At 46.6% G+C, this 27,551-nt stretch overlaps 1 protein-coding gene across 1 annotated transcript in view; it reads left to right on the top strand.

Moving 5' to 3' along the window:
• The first annotated feature begins 2,465 nt into the window (after positions 1–2,465).
• Positions 2,466–27,551, top strand: part of LOC126450327 (bromodomain-containing protein 4) — a 29,813-nt gene continuing 4,727 nt past the window's right edge. Inside the window, exons 1-2 of the mRNA XM_050091024.1 lie at positions 2,466–3,561; positions 3,607–6,153. Of these exons, the coding sequence (XP_049946981.1) occupies positions 2,867–3,561; positions 3,607–6,153 (3,242 nt within the window). The 5' untranslated portion in view covers positions 2,466–2,866. The remainder of the gene's footprint in view (positions 3,562–3,606; positions 6,154–27,551) is intronic.

A 27,551-nucleotide genomic window follows, 5' to 3' on the forward strand; every position in this document is an offset into this window, starting at 1 on the left:
AGAAAATTGATGATACTGGTACGATCTACCCTCCGCCATGCACTGCACAGTGGCTTGCGGAGTATGCGGGATGTCCCAGAATCAATGATCAATCTTCAGGGATACGACAGGATAGATCACTCATAGCAAAAAAGGCTAGTGAACATGGGCTTTAAAATGCGTACTTTAAGAGTTATGAGTGCTTCTTCATCTTCGATACTGCTTAACAAATCTGTTCTACTCCAAGCTCTTTGCTTTTCATATTTTGCGAGAAATATGGACCATAACAAGAAAAATTGCCTAATAAACGTGGGCTTTAAAACGCATACCTTTAAGTAATCCTAGGGTAGATGTGTTTCACAGTGTCGGCCTGAGTGGCCGAGCGGTTCTAGGCGCTACAGTCTGGAACCGCGCTGCTGCTACGATCGCAGGTTCGAATCCTGACTCGGGCATGGATGTGTGTGATGTCCTTAGGTTAGTTAGGTTTAAGTAGTTCTACGTCTAGGGGACTGATGACCGCAGATGTTAAGTACCATAGTGCTTAGAGCCATTTGAACCATTTGAAACGAACTCAGTATCTATTCATGAATGTTGTCTACTGGGGAAGTCACTTGGATACACCGGCAATGCAGAAAATAGTGTAGTATCTTAACCTGCCGTCGACATGGAGATCATTAAAGACGGAGCTTGAGCGTTTTCGTGCTTTTCATACTCAGCTACAGTTTTCTGGCGCTCCTACCCGAGAAATGTCGTTGACGGTACCGAGAAACGAGCCTTAAGCTTTGACAGAAGATGGAATTGCTTTGAAACAACTTATCAAATATCAATTCACTGCTTACACTACGTATGTGTCTTCTGATGCACTGTGAAAATGATACAATGATTAGGACTAAGGATTTACTCGATCTTCCATAAGTTTAGTACGTCTACTGACTGTAATTGTGCCAGGTACTTTATTGTGAATAGCAGAGGAATCGCGTAGATGTAGATGTAATGTGGTTTCATTTCCTTGTTGCAAACTGTAGGCGATAGCTTAGAAGTCACTAAGTGAATGCGAAAATATGACGTATAACTGTTTTCTTTAATTCAACTTTTCGTACTGTTGTGTTCGTATCAAGTCAGTGAATGTGCATTGAACACTTGTTTGCAGAGACGATGAACAAAAGTTGGTAATGTTTTAACAGTTCTTGACATCGAGATCATTCGAGCTAAACAGGAGAAGAATATCGAAGGAATTGAGATCATTCGAGCTAAACAGGAGAAGAATATCGAAGGAATTAGGTTGTGGTGTCGTTGGCGGATCCATCCCCATATTGATTTGAAGTGTACTGGGGAAATACTGATACAGGACGGTCGTATGAGGCTTACCCTGATCTATTCAAATGCAAGTACACAGTAGAGTCTCACGTAGATCGATTAAGTCATACAGCCCGAAATAGTGCCTACCCCCCCCCCCCCTGCCCCCCTCCCCCCATGAACTTTTGCAGTTATAAGTCTGCATAATACGATTCACAGACGAGAGGAAAGCCGAAACACGTAATCTCTAATAGGACCACGCCTAATATAACACTTTAGAGCCCAGCTCAGTCATGGAGTTATGAGGAATTGTTAAGTGCGAAATACGAGACGAACAGATGAGTCCGGTTTATGACACCCACAGTATCTTTTTTGCGTCTACCTATTCGACATATTAAGCGACAAGATTAGTTCTCTTCCGAGGTGTAGTCATTCGCTCTCTCATCGAGTGCCCGGTTTTACTCCTTCCGAGGTCTAGTCAGTCTTTCTCCCTTCGAGTAACAGCGGCTTAGCTCCGTGTTACTTTAAAAAAAAAAGTACTTTTTATGCTGGTCATGGGAACTTAGATATCTAATTGCTTCTTCAGTTTTTGGGCTTTGTGTGAGAGAACGTCTGCTCGAAAGAAGGGCACAAGTGACTGACTAGCTGCGCTGCAGGACAGGCGAGACGAGCAGCACTCGGCACGAGACGTTAACAAAGGACGACGCCAGGACTCGTCCCCGTCCCGGACTGGCGAGATAATGACCTGCGCCCCACCCCAGCGCGGCGCAGCGCAGCGCCCCGTAGAAAGCGAGGCCACCGTCGCCGCCGCTGCGTTGGCAGTCCTGTTTGAACAAATACAGTGTCGGCCGGGCCTGTGTGCGCACACGGGGCCTCACACACACCCGCCGGACCCAAAAAAAGGAGCCCGGGTTGCTGCCGCAGTCGGGAGTGGGGGTGCGAGTCAAGGCCACCAGCGACGTGACGCGGCCGGGTGGTGGGGGCCGCGCAACACCACGCCTCCTCCCCCCTCCCCCGCCAGAGCGCACACGAGGGGGCAAAGTCCTCACGCGCTCATAGGCCTGCGACTCCGTGACGTCACGAGCGTCGGTGCCCCGCTCGGAGCGCGCTCGGCGGCACCCGCGCGCGCTCGGTTCCGTCCGTACGCCGTCGGGCCGTGCCAGCAACGCGAGGCGCGCCGACAGCCGCAGTCGTTCCCAGGCAGCGACATCGCGAACAACAGTCGAGCCGACTTGGTGTAAAAGGCGTGCGCGCGCTCAGTGTGTGTGTGTGGCACAGTGCTTTGCCAGTGCCGCGAGTGTGACAACTGTAAACTCGCCGCCCGTTCGCGGACGTCGACGTTCCGGTAAGTGAGATGACCGGCCACGCAAGCCGGGCCGCGGTCGCAGTGCGTCTGTTGCAGCGTTTCGCGAGTCGCGTGTGATACCGGCGGAATCCCCACAGGAGAGTGTACTTTGTGCCCGTAAATGTGCTGCGTCGCCACTGCTCTACCCCGTCTGGGATTTGACGGTGGAGCGAGTGCGGATAATAGTAGTGCGACAGTGCCGACAGTGTGTGTGCGAGTGTGCGCGAGTGTTGTGAGTGCGCGATCATGAGCACGACGCTGGGCGTGCAGCAGTGGTTCCCGCCGCCGGCGGATCCCGCGGCCGAGCTCAGCCGGCACGCGGAGGAGTTCGGTTTCCAGTTCGTGGCGGACAGTGAGGACGTGAAGGAGGAGCCCGAGCCGGAGCCCGAGCACGACCTGGTCGTGGCCGAGCAGGACCACGACCTCGACAGCGACGCGGAGGGCGAGGCGGCGGCCGCGCGCTACGGGGGTGTGATAACAGTGCGCGGCAGCGGCTGCGCGGGCGGCTCCGAGGACGAGAAGCTGCTGCGCCTGCTCGGCGGAGACAGCGCGGACGAGGACGACGACGTCGACGACGCGGACGACGACCCGGAGGAGCGGCCGGGCGCGAGCGCGTGCTCGGTGGTGCTGGACCCGCTGCCGCGGGGCGTGCTGCGCTCGCTCAGCTGCGAGGGCCGCGTGAGCGCGACGCGCGCCCAGACCGAGGTGAGCGGCCTGCTGCGCGAGCTCGTGGAGGCGGTGGCCGAGCCGCCGCCGCCACCGCCGCCCGCTGCCGCCTGCGCGCTCTTCGCCGCCGCTTGCGCCACCGCCCCCCACGGCCGCAAGGCCCGCAAACGCCGCCGCCGGAGGTCCGCCTCCGCCGCCTCCACGTCTTCGTCCGGGGCGTCTTCCTCGCACGGCCGCGAGCGGCGGCGCCAGCGCAAGCGGGAGAGGCGGAGCGCGTTGTACGCCGCCGCCAGGACGACGGAGGGCGGCGCCGACGACAGGCGCGAACCCAGCCCGACACCCACCCCGCGTGTCAACCCAATTTTTGTGTGGATCAAGCAGGACGATACTCGCATTGTGGAAGTGTTGTGTGAAGATTACGACAAGCGCAATCGCATTAGGATTACTAAGACGGCGCACGGGTGGCGGGCGATACCTCACACCGAGAGGTTAGCGTCTGCCCTCAGTCCCCCTGCAGTGCAGAAACAATCTCTCCCTGCCGGCAAAACACAGTCGCCGCCGCTGTCGAGGACTCATAGCAGTAGCAGTGGTAGTAGTAGTTCGGGGAGCGGCCGCAGAGAGGCGTCGCGGAGCTCTACCGAGTCGCGGCTGTCGCCGGTAGGTGGCAGCGCGCGCATCCCGACTGTGGCGCCAGCCGTGGCGAGTGTCGCTACTCGCGAAGAGCGGATCGATATCTCGCAGAGGATCGAGGACGAAGACGCCGAGTCCGGCGCGGAAACCAAAGAGGGGAGGCTGGAGGACGAAGACGAAGGGGCACACGAGGAAGAAGAGGACGAAACGGGTACCCATCTCCCAGAATACGACTGCGAGGAAGAGATGGAGTACGAGGAGGACGTCGCAGAAAGTGACGCCGGCATCGAGGGAGGTGACACGTGTTGCGAAATGGAGGAACCGGAAGACGATCACGAGATGGCTTCGTTGAAGGCGGAAGATGCGGACGAGTTTTGTGATCCCGAATGCTACCAAGAAATGCATCAGGAAGAAGAAACTCACGGAGGCGAAGAAGAGGAGGAGGAGGAAGAAGAAGTGCAGCATTTGGACGAGGGCGAAATAGTGGAGGGTTGTGAAGAAGAAGGCGAGCTTTGCCAAGAAGAAGAGGAGGAGGAGGAAGAGGAAGAAGTTTTGCCCACTGATCTCAGCCTGCCCAAACTCCGGAAGCGAGAAGAAGACGAAATGGAGTGCAAGCCGAGGAGGTTGATGCTGTCCCGGTCGCCGCCCATCACGATACCCAAATACTCGCCGTCGTGCGGGGCCGGTGTACAGCAAGTGGAGAAGCAGTATCAGGAGGCGCAACCGGCCCACCAGCAACCTCCTCGGTCCGCGGCCAAGTCAGCATTCCTAGAGTCGCTGCTGTCGAGGAAGGTGTCCGCAGTGGTACCTACTGAGGCGAAACCGGCGACGGAGCGCACCTCCCCCGCGGCAGGAGGCGGCGCGGGAGCCATCGACCTCGGCACGCGGGCAGCGGCCGCCGGCAGCCCCACCGTGAGCTGCTCCTCCGACGAGAAGGCGGAGCGCGAGCGGGACGACCTGACGCTGCGCGCGCTGCTGGCCGGCGGCTCGCACCAGCAGCCCGTGCAGCACCCCATGGCGGCGCCGCCGCCACCGCCGCCACCCGCGCAGCAGCACCACCACCACCAACAGCACCACCGGCACCAGGCGGCCCCAGTGGCACCGCCGCCCACGCTGCCCGCCGTCACCGCGGAACAGAGCGGCCGGTCGCGGCTGCTGGAGCTGCTGACGGCAGAGGAGCCGGTGGCGCAGCTGCGCAGACTGGAGCGCGACTTTCCGGACCCTCTGGTCGTGCCGCGGGACAGGCTGCCCGCGCTGCTCGCCGCGCCCGCCGCGGAAGCGCCGAGGCTGCTGGCGTCCAGGCCCGACCTGCGGCTGCCGGCGGCACTGTCGAGTCCGGCGCTGGTGCACGACCCGGACTTGCTGGTGGTGCCGCTGCGCCAGCTGTACGCCACCCTGCAGCAGCAGCAGCACGCCAAGGACGCGCCCGCCGCCTCCGCCCACGCGCCGGTGCCGGACTTCGCCACGCTGGCCGCCTTCGCCGAGTGGCAGCAGCGCCAGCAGGTGGCGGCCGCGGAGGCGGCGACGGCGGCGTCGATCACGCAGGTCATGTGGCTGCCCTACCTCACGCAACTGGAGGCGGCGTCCGCTCTCTGCGGCAACTACGCCGAGTTCGTCGCCGCGGTCAACGCCGTCTTCCCTCCCGCCGGCTTCGGTGGCGGCGCCGCGGCCGTTCCTCCGCCTCCGCCGTACCTGCTGTCACCCACCGCCGGCGTCGATTACAAGGCGCAGCTGGAAGCCATCGCCGCCAGCTTCTGGCAACAACAGCAGCACGTGGCACCGACGAAATCGAAGGCGCCGTCGGCGGCGAAGCGTTCGCCGCGCGCCAGCCCGCTGTCGCGGCCGCAGCGCCACCACGCCGCGCCCGCTCCGCAGGCACCGCCCCCTCCGCCCCCGCCTGCGCAGCCCGCCGCGGCGGCCAACAGGCCCCCGTCGGTGACGTGCAAGTCGCTTCTCAACCTGCTCAGCAGCAGCGGGGGGCAGCGGCGGCCGGAGCCCGTGGCGCTCAAGGTTCCCCAGCCCCCGGGGGCGGGACCCATCGACCTGTCGGCGACGCCCAAGCTGAAAGTGAAGCAGCCGCAGCACCTGGTGGACCCACTGCACACGCCGCGCCTCCTCAAGGAGCCGCCCCCAGAGTGCGCGCCCATTGTCAGCTCGACGGCCGTCAGCCCCGGGCCGCCTCCCACCCCCGACAAGGTGTCCGGCGCGCAGAACCTCTGGCACCCCCTTTTCGGAAGGTCAGTATCCGCAAAGCGCTGCGCTCTCCTCTCCCAGTCCTATATAGGGGTGAAACGTCATCGTAACTGTCACTCATCAACCTCGCCACACCAAAAGCGCAAAAATAACAATATATTTCCATTATTTATTCGTATCATTTTCTTTTCATCACTATTTACTTTCCTTCATAGGGGACGACAGTCATATAATTTATTTTAAAATAAATTTCCGCCATTTGACTGTTAATTGTTCATTTATTGTACTCAACCATTATTTCGGCTAAATATTTCTCTCCTGTCTCTGACGTGTCATACGGCAATTGGTCTTTAAGCCGAGTAAGATGTAATTTAGACATGTGAAAAACAGGTTACAGGTATTTTAACATTTCAAAATGCACACGAGAATGGCTACAAAGACGAAATCATTATTGTGTACAATAAATGAACAATTAACATTCAAATAGCGGAAATTTCTTTCGAAATAAATAAAAGGTCCCATTCAGCCTGTGAAATCCTAAAACAATCTGCCGCTCACTAATATTGGTCGTTTCCATTACTTTCATATTTCACCTCGTTTCCACCCTTTTAGCACAATGTTAATGTTATGATTGTATGTGAGTTATGATTGATGTGATGACTTCCTCTGGTCACAAATACAGTTGCTAGGTGTATGTTACCCACGCATTATCTTTTCGTAAATAGTAAGCAATATTTGTGCTAAGTCGGGCTGAAAAATGTTACTCCCTTCTCTTCCCGACCTCCACCCCATCCCCCAAGAAAGAACTAGTGGCGTGCTAATCCAACTATTTTATTTTCTTTTTTCCCCTCAGATAATAAGTCATGTTCATGCCAGAGGTGGTTGAGATTTTTCACTGCGTTTCAGAGTACTCCTAGAAAGTGCAAATTTGACACTAAAATAATTCGTTTTATATTATTTTTACAAGTGACACCCCACCCCACCACTAAAGTTCCTAGGGGTGGTTTACTCGAACAGTAAATCAAGTATAAAGTCGCATAAGGTTACCAAGTTTGGTTGAAACTGCTCTGGTTTTTCATGAGATACAATTCACGTAATACAAAGACAAGATGCCCCTAAAACTATAACCCTTCATTACATACTCTCATAGCTCGGAGAAGTGCGGTTGAGTCCAGTCTGAACGATGGCACAGTACTGTAACATGTTCCTCGAAATTAACTTTAATCGTCGATATTTAAGATAAAAGCAGCTGGACAGTTGATGATAATACCTTGCAACTGGTTGAAAACTTACCTTAGCAACAAATCAAGCATCACATGACGTGTCCTCTTAATTTTTAATCAGAAAATTCGTTTAAAGTGATTGTTCAGTATGCTATACCCAGCGGATGAAATACTTCGGCAAGCCTTGTTACTTAGTATTGTGGAAGTATCAAGCTTTTACGGAATTAGCAATAGCATTGCGCATTAAAAAAGTATTTTATCTACAAAAAAAAAAAAAATATCTGTGAACTGATAAATATTCAGCCCGTTTCTCTTATAAGTTTGTTCAGGCGTCTTTTGTACTTGAAACAGGTGTTCTTCCATTATCCGAGTGTATCCAAGTCTAGAAAGGGCACGTAGAGAACAATAAAAAACGAAGTGTTTATTTCACCTTTTTCATGAATGGCGTCATCTCAATTGACTCTTGAACAGTTTGCACTTCATACTGCATGTTTTCGCACCAAAATATTTTATATTTGATCTTTTTTCTTATATTAGACTTCATGTCTGATGCCAGAACAAGAACGTCAGTTTGTAAGATCTCTGATAGCAAATGAACGTTCATTTGCTCCGCTATGATTGATTTAAGTCCAAACGAGCTGAAATCACTCGTGTTAGCGTTGCTCCATCAAGTTGCTGAAGGAATACTACGCCTAATAATGGTCACCACATTCCTGTAATTAAGAGGCAGAACAAACTGAAGAAAATATTCCGCTAATCTTGATAGGAAAGTCTCTTCTCCCAAGATTCTGCTTTCTTGCCACTTACATTTCGCTCATGTGTAGCTTACAGACGGTCACCTGTTAGGAAATGGGGAGTAGTGAGTTCCATCGCCAGAGGCAACACCATGAACGAAACGAAGGAGGTTCGCATCACCAATGAGTGTGGCAGTCTTTGATTTACAATCTAAATACCAGTTCATCTGCGATCCCAGACTGCATTGTTACTACGCCGTACTGACAATACACTTCTCTATTGTGAAGTCTGACTCGGGTTCAGGATGTGCTGGTTGTCAGATATAAACACGGTAAGTGAAGTCAGAAGCGACAGCGGAACACAGAAAGGCACGCTGGTTGTTAGCGGAGCCGCGCTAGCGGGGAGAGAGGTTCATTGATTGGCGCGGCACGCGGCCGCCGACAGCGACATCTATCCCAAGGCCTCGCCGACCACGTGGTCGCTATGTTTGTAAACACAGCGGCTTGGCGCGTGGAGCGGCGCCTGCGAGTTGCGTCATCGCTGCGCACCGGCTGAGTGCTGACGCAGCCGCAGCCACTGCAAGTCGGCGCCCAGTGTACACACGCTAGCTAGCTATAGCCCTCCTCTGCATTCTGTTCAGACAACAGCAGAAAATATTCGGTAGGCCTGATGACGAACAGACAGCTATCGTAATTGAGAAAGGCTTACATGTGCTGCTGCTGCTACCGTTACACCTCATTCCTAAATGTTAGTAGATGCATACGTATTTCCGCACGAATGCTCTACCATGGTAAAAGAAAGGGCGTCACTGAGTAACATATCCATTAGGAACAGTTCAAACCTTCTAAAGCTGCTCAACTCAACTTTTGGTGACCTGAGCATTCCAAAGGATGGTTGTAAAAAAATCGCATGAAGTCTGCAATCTGAGTAGCACTCTTAGATTGTTTGCAGATGATACTGTCATCTGTCATTACAGGCCTGTAAAGCCATCTGTTGATCAAAACAAATTGTAAATCGATTTGGACAAGTTTTCTGTGTGGTGCGAAAAGTGGTAATTTACTGTAAATAATGAGAAGTGTGACGTCATCCAGATAAGTATCAAAAGGATCCGCTAAATTTCTTTTAGACATTAAATCACACACATTGAAAGGCTGTAAATTCGCCTAAATACTTACGGATTACAATTGCTAATAACGTAAGCTGGAACGATCATATAGATAATGTTGTGAATAAAGCAACCAAAAACAACGATTTATCGGCAGAACACTAAGAAGCACTGAAGACACTGCCCACACTACGCCTGTACGTCCTCTTGTGGAGTACTGCTGTGCGGTGTGGGATCCTCATCAGATAGGGTCGACGGAAGATATTGAAAAAGTTCAAAGAAGGGCAGCTCATTTCGTATTATCGCGAAATAGAGGAGAGAGCGCCACAGATATGTATGATACGTGAATCGGGGTGGAAATCAATAAAACAAAGACGTTTTTCGTTGCGACAGGATCTTTTCTTGAACTTTCAATCGCCAATTTCCTCTTCAGATTGTGAAAATAGGAAAATATTTTGTTGGGGTCCACCTACATATGAGAGTTCGCACAGAAAGATTTAAGTGCTCGTTTTTCCCGCGCACTGCTCGAGAGTGTAACGGTATAGAAATAGCTTGAAGACTGGTTCGATAAACCCTCTGCCAGGCACTTAATTGTCAGTTGCAGAGTAACCACGTAGATGTAGATGTAGATGAAATTAGTGCATGGAATGATTCGTGAGCTCCGGAGTACCCATAAACCAGCTAGCATAGTTGCTGTGTGTAGTCAGTTTAAAAATGTAATATAATATTTAATTATGTTTATTTACTTATTGGAAATTTAGAGGTTTGTTCCCTGGCATTTCAAAACAAGTCGTCTTTCGTTTGCTATCTTTTTTGTAGTTTTTTATCTGCATTATTTGACACGGAATAAATACTTTGAAAGTAATTTGAGTTTGAAATAAAAATAAAATTTTATTGTTTTAAAAAGAATATGAGAAGATGATAGGATAGAGGAGAGATTTGGTAGTGCCATAACCGATTCTGAATGGGCGTCAATACCACCGAATGGTTTCTGCAAGCTGTTGACCGCGTCACAGCAAAATCGCAAAGTAGATTATAGTTAGCAGTAGAGAAATGGTATTGCAAAACCTATGCATTTACGTTAGGTATTCATCCACGTCTGAGTGCTCCCTTGCTAGATTGCCAGCACCTTACACTACATTTACTTTAGAATTCGCAATGCTTAACTGATATTTTATTGATAATGGATATAGGATACAACGGTCGAACACTCATAAGCCACACATTTCTGCAGCCGATGCCAAGCGACGATTGATTTGATGTAAAGGGCGACGCCACAGGACAATGGGTGACTGGAAACTAGTGGTTTGGAATGATGAACCATGCTATACCCTGTGGCAATCCGACGGAAGGGATTACGTTCGGTGAATACTTGGAGAACGTTACCTGCCATCTTGTGTAGCGTCAACAGTGAACTGCGGAGGAGGCGCTGTTACGGCTTGGGGGATTCTTTCGTGGTTAGAGCGTGATTCCTTTGTTGAACTTAAGAAAACTCCAGATGTGGAACGATATGAACACATTTTATAGCATTGTGGATTGCATCACGTTAGGGAAATAGCTCGGAGACGATGGTTCTTTTGTATTAGCATCACACTGCACTTTTCGTAAAGCAGCATCAGTGAGGCAGAGTACTGTCGACAATAACATTCCTGAAATCGAAAGTTCTGCCCAGAGTTCCTACCTGAACCCAGCCGAACACCTTTGGTATGAGTTAGAATGTCGACTTCGCTCTAGGTCCCAACGTCCAACATTGCTATCTTCTTCAGTTTTACCTCTTGAGGAAGAATAGACTGCCATTCCTCCACTTTCAGGAACTTCATTGAACGTGTCCAGCGGCAGAGTTCATGCCGTCATAAGTCCGAAGGGTTGACACAACCTGTATTGAGGTCGACTAACAGGAATCCGCATACTTTTGATCAGATAGTGTACATAACGAGAATAGGCTAAAACAAGAGTTACGCTTTGGTCTACTGAAGAAAGGAAAGAAAACTAGGTTTGAACTCCCGCGGACGATTTCATTAGAAAAAAATAGCTCTAAGCACCATGGGACTTAACATCTGAGGTCATCAGTCCCCTACAACTTAGAAATACATAAACCTAACTAACCTAAGGACATCACACAAATCCATGCCCGAGGCAGGATTCGAACCTGCGACCGTAGCAGCAGCGCGGTTCCGGACTGATGTGCCTAGAACCACTCGGCGACAGCGGCCGGCTGATGCCGTTAGAGCCGGAGCACAATGTTCCTTCTACGAGTAAGGAAATCGGCTGCGCCATTTTCAGTGCAACAATCCCTGCGTTTGCCGCAAGCAAGTTAGGGAAACTATGGAAAATCTAAATTTGGATGGCGAACCAGGGAACTGAACTGTCATCCTCCCGAACGCAGGGCCTCTGAGTTACCACTGCACCACCTTGCTTGGTTTTTGATCTACCGTGCGCTGGAAGTACAGAACAGGTCAGCTGCAAGGAAATGCGAAATGAAATCTCACTTTACGGAATCGATCGCTGAATTAGTTTCCAGTCAAGTGTGAACTGACGTTGCGAAACAAAATCACAGATCAAAAAATTGCTAAATTCTCAACCGAAGGACTCATGATGATATACACCTTCAATAGGAGTACTGGGTTGTTAGATGTGTTTGGGAATTATTGCCCTGCTTACTTCCAGTAACGGGAAGCATTTATGACGGCAAGCAAGTTTGAAAATAGTAGCGTTGCGTTGTACGAGTTGTTAATGTCAAAATTATCGACCTGTTACGAGACTGTGGAAGGCACTGCTAGATAATAATACAAGATATGATCGCATCTGATGTGATAACAGGTTTGTAAATAAGAAGAATCAAATATTCAGAACTGTGCATAAGAATTTTTCTGATTCCTTTCTTTTTCATCGATGCTAATACTCAATTCAACCGCTCCAGCAACTGTTGAGGTAACACCGTGTGAACTTCCATGATTGTCTGACCAGGTACCATTACTTATATGGTTTAATATATGCCTTCGCATGAAATATTTATTAGCCCTTCGTGTAATCTCGCGTGCCTGTGAGAGTACCAGAGGTATTTAAAATAGAAATAGATATCATCCAGTGTACTGTCTTAAAAAAGTTGAAGTCAGTTTCTCCTGCTGTTTCTCGAATGTAGCACACTTCACTTTTCTGCTTCCTGTTTCGTGATGCCTTCAACCACAGTGTAATAGTGGCAGTGCGAAGCAGTAGCAGTTTTGACCAGCAGATGAGCTGCCAAGCATTTTCTTTTTCACGATTCACAACGTGGAGCCGTCAACGAAACCCTAGGGCGCGTTGAAAAGTAATGCCTCCGAATTTTTTATGTACAACTCTTAAAGCCTTTAAATAAAACAGACTTCATTCTTCACATCTGCATATTTATTTCTCAACGTAGGCACCATGGCGACTAGCACATTTCTCGCACCGGGAGAGCAGTTTGTTGATACCGTCACAGTAGAGTGTTTGTCTTCGTTGGCGAAGCCCCAAGCTCATCTCTGTTTTCACCGCTTCTTCACTATCAAAGTTAAGTCCTCGAAGGTGTTCTTTAAGTTTTACAAACATATGAAAATCGGTTGAGGTCAATTCGGCACTGTATGGACAGTGATTGTTGCTGATGTCACACACAGCACTTGTGTGCGGTTTGCATTGTCATGGTGAAGGAGACTGTGCTCCATGTGTGGACGAAGTCATCGAATTCTAAATGCGATTACAGCACTGTTTCTCATCCACCGACATAGTTACATTACACACCATTTTACACGCTACATTTCGGAGCCCTCTTGCGGCAGAGGGCTGAAAAAATGTAGAAATTATTTTAAAAGCTTTAGGAGTTTTCACAAAAAAATTCACTAGTATTGATTTTCAACACGTCCTCGTAGAACCTCTCGCTCATGGCGAATAGCAACGGAACTGAAAAGTGCCTTCGATGGCCTGGGTAAAGGCAGATCTTAATTTTGTGCTGTGGAGTCATGGGTGCGTACTGTATTTTTGTCCCATAGAAAGGAGGAAATCCCGTCGTATTTACAGTTCCAAGACATGAAGTATCCCTTAATACAATAAAGTTACTAGTTCAATTACAATGCATTTGTCAGCTTTTCAAATGTGGTTAATCTTCTATAAAGGGCTTCGAATATCTCGTAGAAAACGTCGCTAAAGAATCTTCCTGTAACACAGTTTATTTTTTAAATGTTGTAGCAGCTGACGTTAACTTCTTGCGCAATTACAGGCATAGACATACATCTGAACCGTACTACCCAATACCGTCTGACAAACTGTTGTAGGACGGATGCTGGTTAACAGATGTACACAATCGTAAGTCACTAATATTGTGAAATCATTTGTCAGTTGCTAAAATTAATCTTCCGTTGGCTGATCTTGCTAAACCACCGGTATTACGACCTGCCGAAGTCCTCTGTCACGAACTTAGGTCTTTAGTGATTAAGTCACAAACCAGTGAAGTTGTATGAAGTAGTGACTGATCAACCCAGCGTGCAGCTATGATTCTACCCGCAATACACTATAAAAAGAGGCAATTCTGTACCAAACTATTGCAAACCTCTTGCCTAGCGGTGAAATGTAACGCTGTGGAACGAGTCTTTAGCGTGTCGAGATGATCTGCCCCTGGTATACACGCCACCTGCACAACGCTTATGTCGAGTGGGAGGCCGGTATGCCAGAACCTGTTCTCTCCGATCTGTAAATGTTCGCTATTTGTGAATTTACAAATCAAATGACACTATTAATACAAAAGAATATTGCTAATGCTTTTCGAAGCTCCTGTTGCAGACCGGACATTGAGGTAACGCCTTCTCGTTTAGTAACACCCTCACTGCTACAAATCTTAATAACTACTTCGAAGTTCAGTTTTTCGGAAACTAACACAGCTTCAAGTGCCCTGTTGCTCTGTAATAATTCCGTATTTTACTCATAGAAAATTGATAGACCCACAATTTAGGCAAAATGCAGATCAATATTAAGCCGAAAAAGTTTCGTTCTTGTTGAACAACTTTTCTTCGTTCGTCATGTGTCTTGGGATGTGTTAATTTGAATCTTTGTGTTTCAGTATTATAGACACTACACTCAAACAAAGCTAATGTCTAATCTGTTAATATGTCATTTGAACTCTGAATAAAAGTTGAAAAAAATCATAGTCGCTTGTCATCGACTTGTTTACTATTAGGGTCAGATGCTTTTTCCTCTCCTAAAATAGTACTTCAAATGAAGTTCGATGGTATTAAATGGCACAGCATTCGCACTGCAATAGATAAACGAGGCAACTGATAGTTAGTTTACAAATATTATCAGTATCAAGCTTAACTGTTTTCGTTCACAAATCCCCACACGGCCTCCGAAAAGGCAGAATCTTTACGGAACGTATTCATTCAAGAGTTCAGAAGCTGCCATTCTTTATATGATTCAGGGGTTTTCCTAATAATCAGGTGCAAAAAATGCACATCTTTGATCACAGTTTTGAGAAGCGCAGTTTCTTTTCATTGTGCACCAGAGTTGTGGAGAATCTCTCTGACGGATGAAGTTCTTTGCTTAGATCATACCGGACGATTTATCGGAAAGCTTATCGCTGGAGGGGGGAGGGGGGCGAGAGAGAGAAGTGCCAGAGGGGAGATAAGGCTCTCGTGGCGCAGTACATCGCTGCTAATGCACAGAGCAAACACCACTTGGAGTTGGGTGGACGGGATAATATTTGAGATCTGTAAAAGCCTAAAAACGACACGCTTCATATATCATTCGGTGAGGTGAGCACGATCTGTGATTTGTGCTGTGTTGTGTTTCCACTTATGTAACCTGCTCGATGCTACTGTACGGCGCCGCCATATGTGATTCAACTTCAGCGCATAAAGGCTACCGCTGTTAGAGAAGTAAAACGTCCCACAGTGATTAAGTGTGGACTCCTCTTTACAGCGATGAATGCAACTGAAAAACTGCAGTCGTAGAAATAAGTATCACTGTGAAGAGAAACAGCTATTGAAAAAGAATAACCATTGATGTAACAGGAATAAAAGTAAACTTTTCATACAGCTCTCTGTCTGTTTGACATTCTGGCGTAGTAAGACAGAGCAGAACAGAAGCTTCGTGATGAACAACTTCAAAGAAAAAAATGTTCACTTTGGTCTGTAGTCGCACTTTTGTTTTGACGCACCTACTCGGATAAGCGAGTCTGTCGACTGAGCGCTAGGATATAGCCTGATGATGTTACTTGGAACGGTAACCCTTAATGAGAAGACAAAATAAATGTGCCACTATAGACTAAATCAAGTAAATTTTTTCGGATTGTGTTGGTCACTGTTCCAGCCGACAAATGTCGCGAATACGTAACTTCCGAGAAATTAAGGGTATTTTCTATAGATGATGCCTGTTAGTGGCAGAATGATGGACGACCTAAATCAGCGCATATTGTTGACATATGAACCGTATGACTCAACCTTGCAATGACCCTTCAATGTGAGATATAGTCTTCATCATCGTTTCATTCCATGTGAGGTGATTAAAGTAATAACTTACGGAGAAGAGTGAATACTTCCGGAGTAACAGGAAAAAATTTCTCAACGCTGGTTCAAACATCCGTTTACTAAGCAAGTCAAGTGAAACGAAAGTATCGTTTAAAGTGCGACATACGGAACAGAGAGATCAGATTGTCACCTGTATTTTGGATTGTAGAGCGTGCACGACGAATGAAAGACATGCGGCCTTTGCCTACCTGTGGTAGGCACAGTTTTAGTCATTAACTTCTGAAGATGTGAGAGACTATTTCCAATAACCGTGCACAAAGTCATCAGAATAGACAAATATTCCAGAGAGAAATGATTGCATGATATTAGATGACTCATCAATATAGAAATTATCAGGAGATAACTTTTCGCTAGCTTACTCTAAACTCTATACCCATACATTGTATTTGATAGTAAATTATTACTACGTTCGTCTGGAATAACGCAGGAAAACGAAGCGCCCTCAAATTTAAAGTAATCAGATCAGAACTTGAATCACTGTCCTTCAGATTACAAGCGCTGAAGGGAATTCTATTTTTCTATCTCTGAGAAGGTTGTCGTCAATTCCCGTAACAGTGAAATATATTTTGTAAAAATGCTACGTTTATTATAGATACAAACAGGACGCAAGGACGTTGACACACACTATTCCCTAGGTTTTTCCCATTCTGACATAACCTAACTAAGTGAAGATGCATCACTGGAACTCATGAAAGCAAGAAGTGCTCAAATGTTGTGCAAACTATAGTTAGTCTGTTTCCACAATCCGTACTGAAGCACTGCATAAGAAACAAGCTGATGCATGTAAATGCTCTACGTCCGTCAGTTCATGTATATGCTCAAAGACCCTCATCTTCTGTCTCTCATAACAGTCCTCCAGGATAGATCGTACACTCACGTTATAAGAAATCGCATTCGTAGTCAAACTACAGTTTCCCCGTATCCTATCAATGACTCGAAGTCTTGTCACTTGCTTTATCAACGACTATATCTATAATAAATCATTTTTCATCATGATATTACAATAATTCAAGTAGCTCAATGGCCTGCTGGAAATCTTTCTTTTGGACGCCACCTCGGCGACTTAGTGTCCCTAACGTACTCCAGCTATTCAATCAGGGAAAGGGAACCTACAGTTTCACGTTGAATCCGAGCTACTTGTTTTTTTGTCCGACGACTCCTCACATCCTTGACAGATGAAGGCTAGTATGGCAGCGTTATTTTAAATAAAAAGTAGTGAAGCTGTTATCAACTGGAAGGCTGGTCTGAACACCGCAGTGCTTTATTAGGCATGGTTCTATTGAAAGTGGTGTGCAGTTGCTTTCCCCCGACCATTGAAATGAGTTACCCAGCCAGTTACAGGAGGATCTAGAGTTTAACGTAGGTTTCGAACCACAGCGAAACTCGGCATTTTTCACATTAACGAATGTAGACGGAAGTGGTAAGTATCATAAAAAGCTTCGGACTGGCCACGGATCCTTAGTAGTAATGAGCCACCAAGCCGCACAGATTAAATATGATAGTACGAAGGAGAAATACTCGTATGCTTGTGTGTTTGTAGGCTTTTGCGACCGGAGTCAATATCCGCAAAGTTGTTGTAAAATCATTTAAAGGTTTCGACCATTATGGAAAGTGGTCTCCCTCAGCTTATGCAAGGGTAATACATTGATAAACGCCATTTGCAATACTGAGCCTAAAGATGATACATAATTTTACAACAGACGCGAACTACAACAAAGAAGAATTTTATGGTTAGTGGTATGTATTTATAGAGAATATACATGATACACCGGTATGGGTCTGAGACTACTATTTGGTCAAAAGTATTCGGCACCTATTAGTGGACATTAGTGGACACCATGACGGCTTAAACTCTGATGGGGACACTTTCAATTGGCAATCTGAATGCCTGTGAAGGAATGGCAGCCCATTCTTCCTCAAGAGCCGAAACTAGGAAGTCAGTGACGTTGACGCTGGGGTCTGGAGCGAAGTCGGCGTTCTATCTCACGTCAAAGATGTTCCATTGATTTCAAGTAAGGACGCTTGGTAGGCTAGTCCATTTCAGGAATGTTACTGTCCACAATCCATTGCTTCACAGATGCTGCTTTATGACAGAATGCACTGCCATCGTCTCCGAAATGTTCCTCTACTTTGCGTAGTACATAGTGCTGTAAAATGTGCTCATATCCTTCAGCACTTAACGTTTATGTAAGTAAAACAAGGGGACCACGCCCTAACCATGAAAAACACCCCATACCTTAACACCATCTTCCGTATTTCACTGTTGCCACTACCATGGTGGTAGGTCAGGTTCTCCAGACATTCGACAAACCCAAACCGTTCCGTCTAAATCCCGTTGAACACAGCGTGATTCATCACTCCATATCACTCGTATGTAGCAGTCCACTGTCCAGTGGTGTCAGTCTTTACGTCACCTGAAGCACCGCTTTGCACTGACTTCAGATATGTGTGGCTACCCGACCATTCTACCTCGTTCTTTTAAACTCTTTGCGCACAAACATTGTGCTAGCGGGTCCGGTGGTAGCACTGTAGAACTTACGAGTGACTTCTTCCGCTGATTTGGTGTGAATTTTCACAACCACACTCTGTGACGACCGACAGTTCTGTCCGTCAGTACATGAGATCTGCTTGGTCTTGGTGTAGCCGTGGTTGTTCCTTCGTGTTTTCACTTCACAAACACGTCACCGACAGCAAATCTGAGCAGCTTTAGGAGGGTTGAAATGTCTGTTACGGATTTGCTACTCATGTGACATCCAGTGGCTTGTTCTCCTTCGAAGTCACTCAACACTCCGGACCGACCCATTCTGCAGTTTCTGCTTCTCTACTGACAACACAATACTACGCGCCTCCATTTACGAGGGTCACTCCAAAAGAAATGCACACAAATTTTTTTTTAATCCATCTTTTATTCTAAATGTTTGAACGTTTTACAGTGTGTAGATACATCCTTCAGGAACAATATTTTCATTTCTCCACATAATTTCCATCCCTCTCAACTGCCTTACGCCATCTTGGAACCAGCGCCTGTATACCCGCACGGTAAAATTCTGGACCAACCTTTTGGAGCTACTGTTTGGCAGCATGCACAAGGGAGGCATCATCTTCAAATCTTGTTCCACGAGGAGAGTCTTTCAGTTTCCCAAAGAGATGATAGTCACATGCGGCCAGATCAATATTGTAAGGTGGGTGTTTCAGTGTTGTCCATGCGAGTTTGTGAGCCACTGTCAACATCCTGGGAACCCACCTGGCACAAACCTTTTTTAACGCCAACACTTTCAGTATTCTGCAAACACTTCCTTCCCCTATCTCAACGTAGCGTGACAATTCCTTCACTGTGATGCGTCTGTCAGCAGTCACCAATTCGGTAACTCTCTGCACATTGTCTGGAGTGTGTGCAGTACGAGGTCTGCCGCTGCGAGGACAATCCTCAATATTGCCGTGCCCGCTTTCATCACGTAACCTGCTTGCCCGCCGATTAACTGTACTGCGATCGACAGCAGCATCTCCAGACACCTTTTTCAACCTCTTGTGGATGTTTCCCACTGTCTCGTTGCCACAGCACAGGAATTCTATGACAGCACGTTGCTTCTGACGAACGTCAAGTGTAGCAGCCATCTCAAAGATATGCTGTGACGGCGCCACTCACGGGAACAGGTTGATCTAAGTTTGAAAGCAAGCGGAAAGCATGTATCTACACACTGTAAAACTTTCACACATGCAGAATGAAAGCTGTATTTTTACAAAAATAGTGTGTATTTCTTTTGGAGTGACCCTCGTATATTATCCGTTTCGCCTCCCGTGTCATCTTCTGATCAATTCAGCATCACATAGGGGTGTCCGGATTTCTGATCGGATAGTATGATATACATTTTCGCAGATTTAGCTTCAAGCTGTGAACTGTATAAGGATGCCATCCGACCATAAAACGTCCGTCAAATGACACAGCCTGATCCAGTTTACGCCTTTATACATTTACAACCAGTGTTTGTAATGAATGCAGGTGTTTTGTTACAGTTCTCCGGCGTTCCGTCTTATTCCGTATGCGAACGGAGTCCGACAGAAGCCGTACACGTGTTATCAGGATTCTGCGGCAGCAGGCAGCTTTCCGACAATGCCTCGGAATTCCAGCCACGGTTTCGCTGCAGCAGCTTCGCGCTTACGTACCGTGTTGACGGTGGCGCCGCTATCGAGTGCACCGACCGTGGCACCCTCGCTGTGTTAATCCTATTTATCTGCGCTGCTGCAGGCTCCGAGTTTTCCCCTGTAATAGCATTAGCGCAGTTGGAGCTTCACGCGGATTACGCTCAGCCGGCAGGCACTGCTGCGGCGCCTGGACGCGCAGAGAAGCGAGTGCTCGTCCTTCTCCAAAGGGAAAACGGCGGTAAGGAACTTTCGTGAAGTGGTGCGATGTTTGCACCGGAAAAAGCGCAGATTCAGTCGGTAGAAATAATCTATTCGTATGCAGATTTATATTCGGCGAGTCAACCAACTTACATTATCAGATTAGGAGTATCCAGAGATCCAATGTAATGCGGAATTGACTACTAGATGTCAGGAGATGCGGATCTGTCAGTATAAAAGGAGGGGGGGGGGGGGTACTGTACTACCAGGAGGGGAGCGTACTCCCAGATAAGGCTGTGTTCTCAGTGGCACCGTCAATAGACGCCGTCGCCAGAAGTCGCCCGATAACATCGGTCCACCGCTTGGTCACTGAGTGTCTGGTCACCTCCGTTAGTTTTTGGCTGGGCCAGAGAGGCTAGGCTAGAATCTATTCTATGTATGGAGTGGGTTAGACTTTAACCTCCTAGAGAGAGACGGGTACAACGACGCCTCTGTATTTGCGAAGGAGTGCTGCAATTCGGTTTGTGCTCTTAAAAGCATGTGAATGAGCTTTATCTGTTTTGAAAATAACGTGGCGAGTACTGTGCACTCTGTGTTATATTATTATAATAACCAGATAAGTTTTATAAATATCTGTGATGAAGGAACAGTCATTCTATTACACACTTGAGATGATTTCTGGTGACCTTGAAAAGCAAGACTGCAGACACTGTTTTGTTGTATTTATTTGAAGTTGTACAGCCATACATTAATTAACCTTTAACGACTATCGTTCACCATACATGTGAAATACAAGCATAAAGTTTAGAGTAAGATGCTCTGAACACCTAAATCTCTTACAAATGGAAACACATATACCATATTCGCAAACCAGTTCACGTAAGAGAAACGCCGTCTTACTAGCATAAAAACGCCGGTAAACAGTAATAATAATTTGTAGACGGCTAATGCCCATCTGCCACAAGTCAAAAAGAGATCCACTACAGGAACTATAAGCGTATGATACGCCACCGTTCTCACTTGAATAAATTATTTTTAGAGGTTACGACTTATGCCTAAAACTTCCGATAAGGATTATCTATTTGTGGTCCCGAAGAAACCTGCGATTTCAGTCCACAGCTTCAGAACTATATCCTTCCGAACTATATCCGGATTACGATATTTTTTATCCTAAGAATGCCACAAACACACTCTTTCTCGGCCTAAACTTACCAATTTCTCAGTCTCACAGTGGTGGAAAGTCGGCTGATTTGACCGAAGGTTCAAAATGGCTCTGAGCACTATGGGACTTAACTTCTCAGGTCATCAGTCCCCTAGAACTTAGAACTACTTAAACCTAACTAACCTACGGACATCACACACATCCATGCCCGAGGCAGGATTCGAACCTGCGACCGTAGCGGTCGCGCGGTTCCAGACTGTAGCGCCTAGAACCGCTCGGCCACCCGGCCGGCTGGACCGAAGGTAAGAAGCTGATCCGAATTTCGCCACTTGTCGTCCGAAGTCAGTAAATTTGGGCGACGAAATCGGCTACAGTCTTACCACCCAATTAGTGTCGTACTGATTCGAAAAAATCGGTCGTCTTCGGTCGATATCGGTCGTCGGCGAAATCCACCGATTTCGGCGCCACTGTGACCGCAGCTTAAATAATGACTGAGACCATTTCCTATGGTTGTTCGGTGATCATCGTGTATTCCAACAATAACGATCCTTTCCGCCTACTTGTGCGCAATAAGTTACATTTGTTTGTGTTCAGAGTCAACTGCCAGTCTCTACACCAAGCTTCGGTCCTCTGCTGATCTTCCTGCACTTCGCTACAATTTTGTAGTGTTGCAACTTTTTTTATATGCGACATCATCGTACACGTGGAGCGTCAGATGTTTTCCTATAGCACCCTTGGGGTAGGCCCGAAGCTACTTTTACGACTACAGTAGATCTAATAAGGCAGCAAAAATTTTAATTAAAGACACTCCCATGGAATTTTCTTCAGCAAACACCTTAGCGTTACTATTGCTTCGGAGCATAGCGTTGCAGCGACTATCTTTCGTGTTCATTCAGATATCGTGTGCGAGGAAAATTCGCTCCATTCCGTCTATTTAACCGACCCCTTTGAGAGGCGGTGTAAGAGCTATTCATATCGAAATGAGATGAAGAGAAAGCATAGGACTTTGTGAAGCAATCATCCTGCTCCACCCTATTCGATGTAACTATATGATGTAGTAATAGCTGTGTTCTGGGGAAGGATTTTAAGAAAATTATTTTGCACTTAGCGACGAGACAACTTTGGTGCATCTGAAAGAAATCAGATACGTTGTGGATAGTCGTGCGTGTGCGTCCTAATGGCCTTGCCGCAGTGGTAACACCGGTTCCCGTCAGATCACCGAAGTTAAGCGCAATGGAGCTTGGCGAGCACTTGGATGGATGACACTCCGGGAATGCCGGGCGCTGTTCCTAAACTCGGTGCACTCAACCCTTGTGAGGCCAGTTTAAGAGATACTTGACTGAGATGTAGCGGCTTCGGTCACGAAAACTGACAAAACGCTACCAACACCTACAGTGTCAAGTATGCAGAACTAGCATTCCAAAGAAAATGATACCTCTCCCACTCTCCATTCCATAGCACATGATGACTGGGAAGAAAGACCGCTCAGTGTACATCATTGATGTCATTAGACGAAACATAAGCTGAGTAGATTAATATATATGTCTTTGACACTCATTGGAACTTGGACTCTTGGAACTTTTAGAGTGAAGTTCATCGGGATGAATGTCTCCTTTCTTATAAAGCATCCCTGTACAGTTTGTTGATAATTACAGCGTCGCTGTCACGCGGAATAAACAAACTCTGTGTTGACGCGCACAGGTTTTCTTTTGATATGCGAATAATGGAGTGAACGTTAGGTGCAGAATATCTTGTTTCGCCCTGCAGTGGAGTGAACCGTTTATTTATCGGGCATTCGTGCGCACCTCTCCGCTCCCCTCTCCAATATCTATCTCGGTCTCTTCGAAGAATACTTAAATTGGCAACAGAGTACTGTGAAACCTTTCATTAAAAATACGAGGTTTCCTTAAGACTGAAGGGCTTGTTATATTACCTATAGTCGTCTTGTCGAATATAGTGTCTCGATGGGCACAGAACAAGATTTATTTTCAATAGGTTCTTCATAAGGAAATCTTTCTAATACAGGTGGTTTCCGTTCAAAGGCAGCATTTTATTTTATTTTTTCTAGATTGGTCATGTGCTGTCACCAGGAAACAGAGCAAAATAATGAAATTACTGTTTCAGCGACTTACGTTCAGATGAAATTAAGAGCGTTGTTTCTTCCCTTCACTGATAAAGGCAGGAAAGTTTTCTGAGCTATGTGTACTGTACTGTATTATAAACATACACTGCTACTTAGTGACGAAAAGAGTAGTAATGTGCAGGAGCTTCTGATAGTAGCTGGTGCTCATATTGGTAGATGCGCCAAAAACTGAACGGATCCGAAATAGCCATTACTACACCAAAAGTCTGAGAGAGAATCTCATCAGAGATGAATGAAAAGAGTAGAGTAAGAAAAAAAATAGAGTTGATCCAGGTGCAATGGTTATCATACCTTGACGATATTTGTAGATTTTTATCACGTTTTCTTTCCCTACGTTTCTTTCTCTGTGCCGAGTCCGCAGTTCGTGGTCTAGTGGCTAGCGTTGCTGCCTGTGGATCACAGGGTCCCGGGTTCCATTACCGGCCGGGTTGGGGATTTTCTCTGCCCGAGGACTGGGTGTTTGTGTTGTCCTCATCATATCATCATCATCATTCGTGATAGTGGCTAGATTGGACTGCGTCAAACCTTGGAGTGTGAAAAAATTGGGACTTTGTGCGGGCGCTGATGACCGCGCAGTTGCGCGCCCCACAAACCAAACATCATCATCATCATCATCACTGTACCGAGTGCCACAAAAATTTAGTCACTGGACATGCATTCGGGAAGGTAGTGGTGAAACTGCCGGACACGCTTCTGACCACTCCAGGTGAATGCCTCTACCAAGACTATGGTTGAGCCGCCACTGTTTTAGTAAAAAAAAAATGGTTCAAATGGCTCTGAGCACTATGGGACTCAACTGCTGTGGTCATAAGTCCCCTAGAACTTAGAACTACTTAAATCTAACTAACCTAAGGACATCACACACATCCATGCCCGAGGCAGGATTCGAACCTGCGACCGTAGCGGTCGTGCGGTTCCAGACTGCAGCGCCTTTAACCGCTCGACCACTCCGGCCGGCCGCCACTGTTTTAGTCCAGTTCACTTACTAGCACCTCTGACATAACTCATAGATGCCGACGGGATACTACACTCACGCATCATCTGCTGTCTTTAAAAAAAATGCGTAGAATCAAGGAGAACACTAATCTACGAAAGAAACAGTGACATTTGCACTAAAGAATACTGTGGATAATTAAGTCTGTGTTTAAACCGACTACCTACTATTTCGATTGAACTTTCGAGGAAATCTCGAACACAAGTTTAGAGAGGAGTTACAGCAGGGGAAACGGATGCGTATTCCAGCAATAGAATGGTGCCATGTGCAACATTGTCAGATAGTCATCTTTCTTGCGAGGTAAAAACTTCCTTTCCTCAGTACATGGGATATTTGTCACTGATAATCTGTTTTCTTTTTTTTGTCTTGGCTAGCTCTGCGAAGTTGAAATATACCACAAAATGAAAGCCTTCAGATAATATTGATTAGCAAACTTCCGTACCAAACTAGTGATTACAATCACGGTTGTAAAAGTAGGAAAGAAGTACGTACAACACTGTACCGCAGTTCAGCAGAGCTTGGGAGGTACACTTTGAACAACAGTGAAGGCTGCGACTAATAAGCAGACAGAGGAAAGTAATGCTGTCAGATACGAAAATTTAAGCTGTAACATTCCGCAGAAACGTATGTATGAACTGAGGAAGGCTTAATGTCATTGTATTATCTTTTCTGTGAATTATGTCGTTTTACCGAAACCAGTTCAAGTTAGTTTAATCTGCTACGCCATTGTCCTCGGAGCTACTTATCCGTGAAGCAGGAAGTCGTAGTTCTATCCTTCCTAGACCTAAAGACCTAAGTGCTCTCAAGACCATGGACTCGCATTACGGAAGAGCTTGATTCCGAGTAAACAGACCATTTCGGTCACCCAGATATGAGCATCTCGTGGTCCTCCTGCGTCGATTCAGGAGAATACCGCAGTGGTTCCTTTGAAACTGACGCAGCCGATTTCCTTCTCACTCCTTTCTGTATTTGGGTTTGTGTCCCGTTTCCACTCACCTCATTGTCAACGGGACCGTAAAGCCTAATCTCAAATCAGTTTCCTTCCTTGCTGGGACCGCTGTCAGTGGGTAACTTCCATAAAGCTCCAGGTGTCAGATAAAATATATGCGTATAAATAAGGATGCCTAAGCTAGCGGAGGCTCCTAAGAAGTAAATCATGGCAGCATGCGCAAGCCCTGCAGCTCGCTTCCTCATTATTTATTGGTTTGGTTGTCTGCCTGAATGTCTCCAGGACACGACATTCCTGTCCATTTTGCAGGAATGTTTGGGGACAGTCTGCAAAACATTAACCACTTACACATCCAAGTCAGAGCATGACAATACCACTTCTAACTAGACCCGCTTAACATTAACACAGTTTTCTCATAGCTCAAAGTTGTGTGTGTGTGTGTGTGTGTGTGTGTGTGTGTGTGTGTGTGTGTGTGTCTGTGTGTATGATAGAGAGACAGAGATTGTTTTTGCCTCTGGACGATTTAGTTTTCATACAATTTTTGTTATTCTGTCTATTCTGTGCTCCAATTAGCTTCTCCAAGCCGTTCGTGGTATTTGATAGATAACGTTTTCAAAAAGAATATGAGGTAACACACTTATTAAACGACAATCAAAACAATGCCTACTTCTACATGTATCGATACGAAGTATCTCTACAGTGACATCGAACAGTGCCCCCCCCCCCCCCCCCCCCCCCACATACACACCCAGCTGAACTCAACAGTGAGCGCTGCTATAGCAACAGCGCTGCAGTCTTACCTTCCCTGTTTCCAAACCACATTTTTTTGACGAATTCTACTGAAAATAAAAGTGCTGATCAAGAGGTGCCCTTTTCCTCTCAGCACCCTAGGTCCGGACCTACCTGGCCTGTCCTAAATCGGATCCCCAGTGTCATTTAATGCGGCAGAGATTCCGCTCCGAGAGTAGTGCTATTCCCGCACGCACTTTAAGAGAACCTCTGGTAGTCTGAGGTTATCATAGGTGGAAACATCAGTGATAATGAAAGTTCGATTTACTCCTGGAGGTGTTTTCAGATAGCCTGATGGTTAAGGCGACTGCTCGTGGTAAGCATGAAATACGTGTTCGAGTTTCGCTCTGGCACAATTCTCAACTGTCATTAAATCGAGATGGATGAGGCTTAAACTTAAGTGAGATAAATGTATAATCGCACAGCTCAAAGCCAAGTTGCCTCAGGCCTGGAGACATCGCTTATACATTTAACTTACTATTTTCACACATCTAATATATTTTTATGCGTTAGTGTACCTTACTTTAGATACAGAAAAAAATAGTCAAGTTTATGCATGCACTGCTTCATGCAGATACTGTGGTGTGCACTGCAGAAATGTAGAAATGCATTTCTTCTAGAACTTAGAAGCTCGTGCGATCACTAATACTCGGCATACTTAATTTTGTTGATCATATTCTCGATGGACTTTCGTATGAGAGTTCACACTGGCCGGAAATAACGACGAATGTTTGTGTACGGTACATTCTGCACGTTCGCAATATCGACCTGCCTACGAACAGTTGCCATGGCTACAAGCCCATAAGGGTAGATACTACCACAGCCTGTGTGAGCTCTATCGTCTTTTCAGTAATTTCCCTCCCTCTATAAATCTTAACAGCAGAAGAGAAAAACTCGCCCTCGACAAATTAAAAACCTCCCTATCCCACCACGTAACACAGCCATCTTTTGAAAATCATTTTCTGTATCAGGAATCCGATTTTCGAACGATCTTTCCCAAAATGTCAGATAAATATATTTCAAATTTCAAAAGATTGCTAATGGTGCACCTTTTAGCTATCTCTTCCACTTACATATCTACTGCTCACGCTTGTCAACACCCCTTTGCTCATCATTTCTCCTTCCTGTTTGTCACACAATCATCTACTGACAGGCTGTTTTTTCTTCACAACTATTCGCACTGTCATATCAGCCTTCATCTTCACCTTTTCCATTACCCCTTCTGTCTCTGATGATACAAACCAGGGCGTCAAATTTGCTAAGCTTATCAATATTATTGTTATTCTTGAGGTTCATCTTTGTTATTGTTGTTACCGTTATTATATTTCGTTTCAGACCAACTAAGGAACACGTCAGGATAATTGTTTATTCCTTTTTCCTTCATTCTTTTCCAAAACTCTTTCATTCTCTCAAAATGAGCCCATTTGCTCTCATATGACCATTTGATACCAGTTGTTCTTCTCTTTGT

The sequence above is a fragment of the Schistocerca serialis genome, chromosome 1 (genome assembly GCF_023864345.2).
Source record: "Schistocerca serialis cubense isolate TAMUIC-IGC-003099 chromosome 1, iqSchSeri2.2, whole genome shotgun sequence".
Classification (NCBI taxonomy): domain Eukaryota; kingdom Metazoa; phylum Arthropoda; class Insecta; order Orthoptera; family Acrididae; genus Schistocerca; species Schistocerca serialis.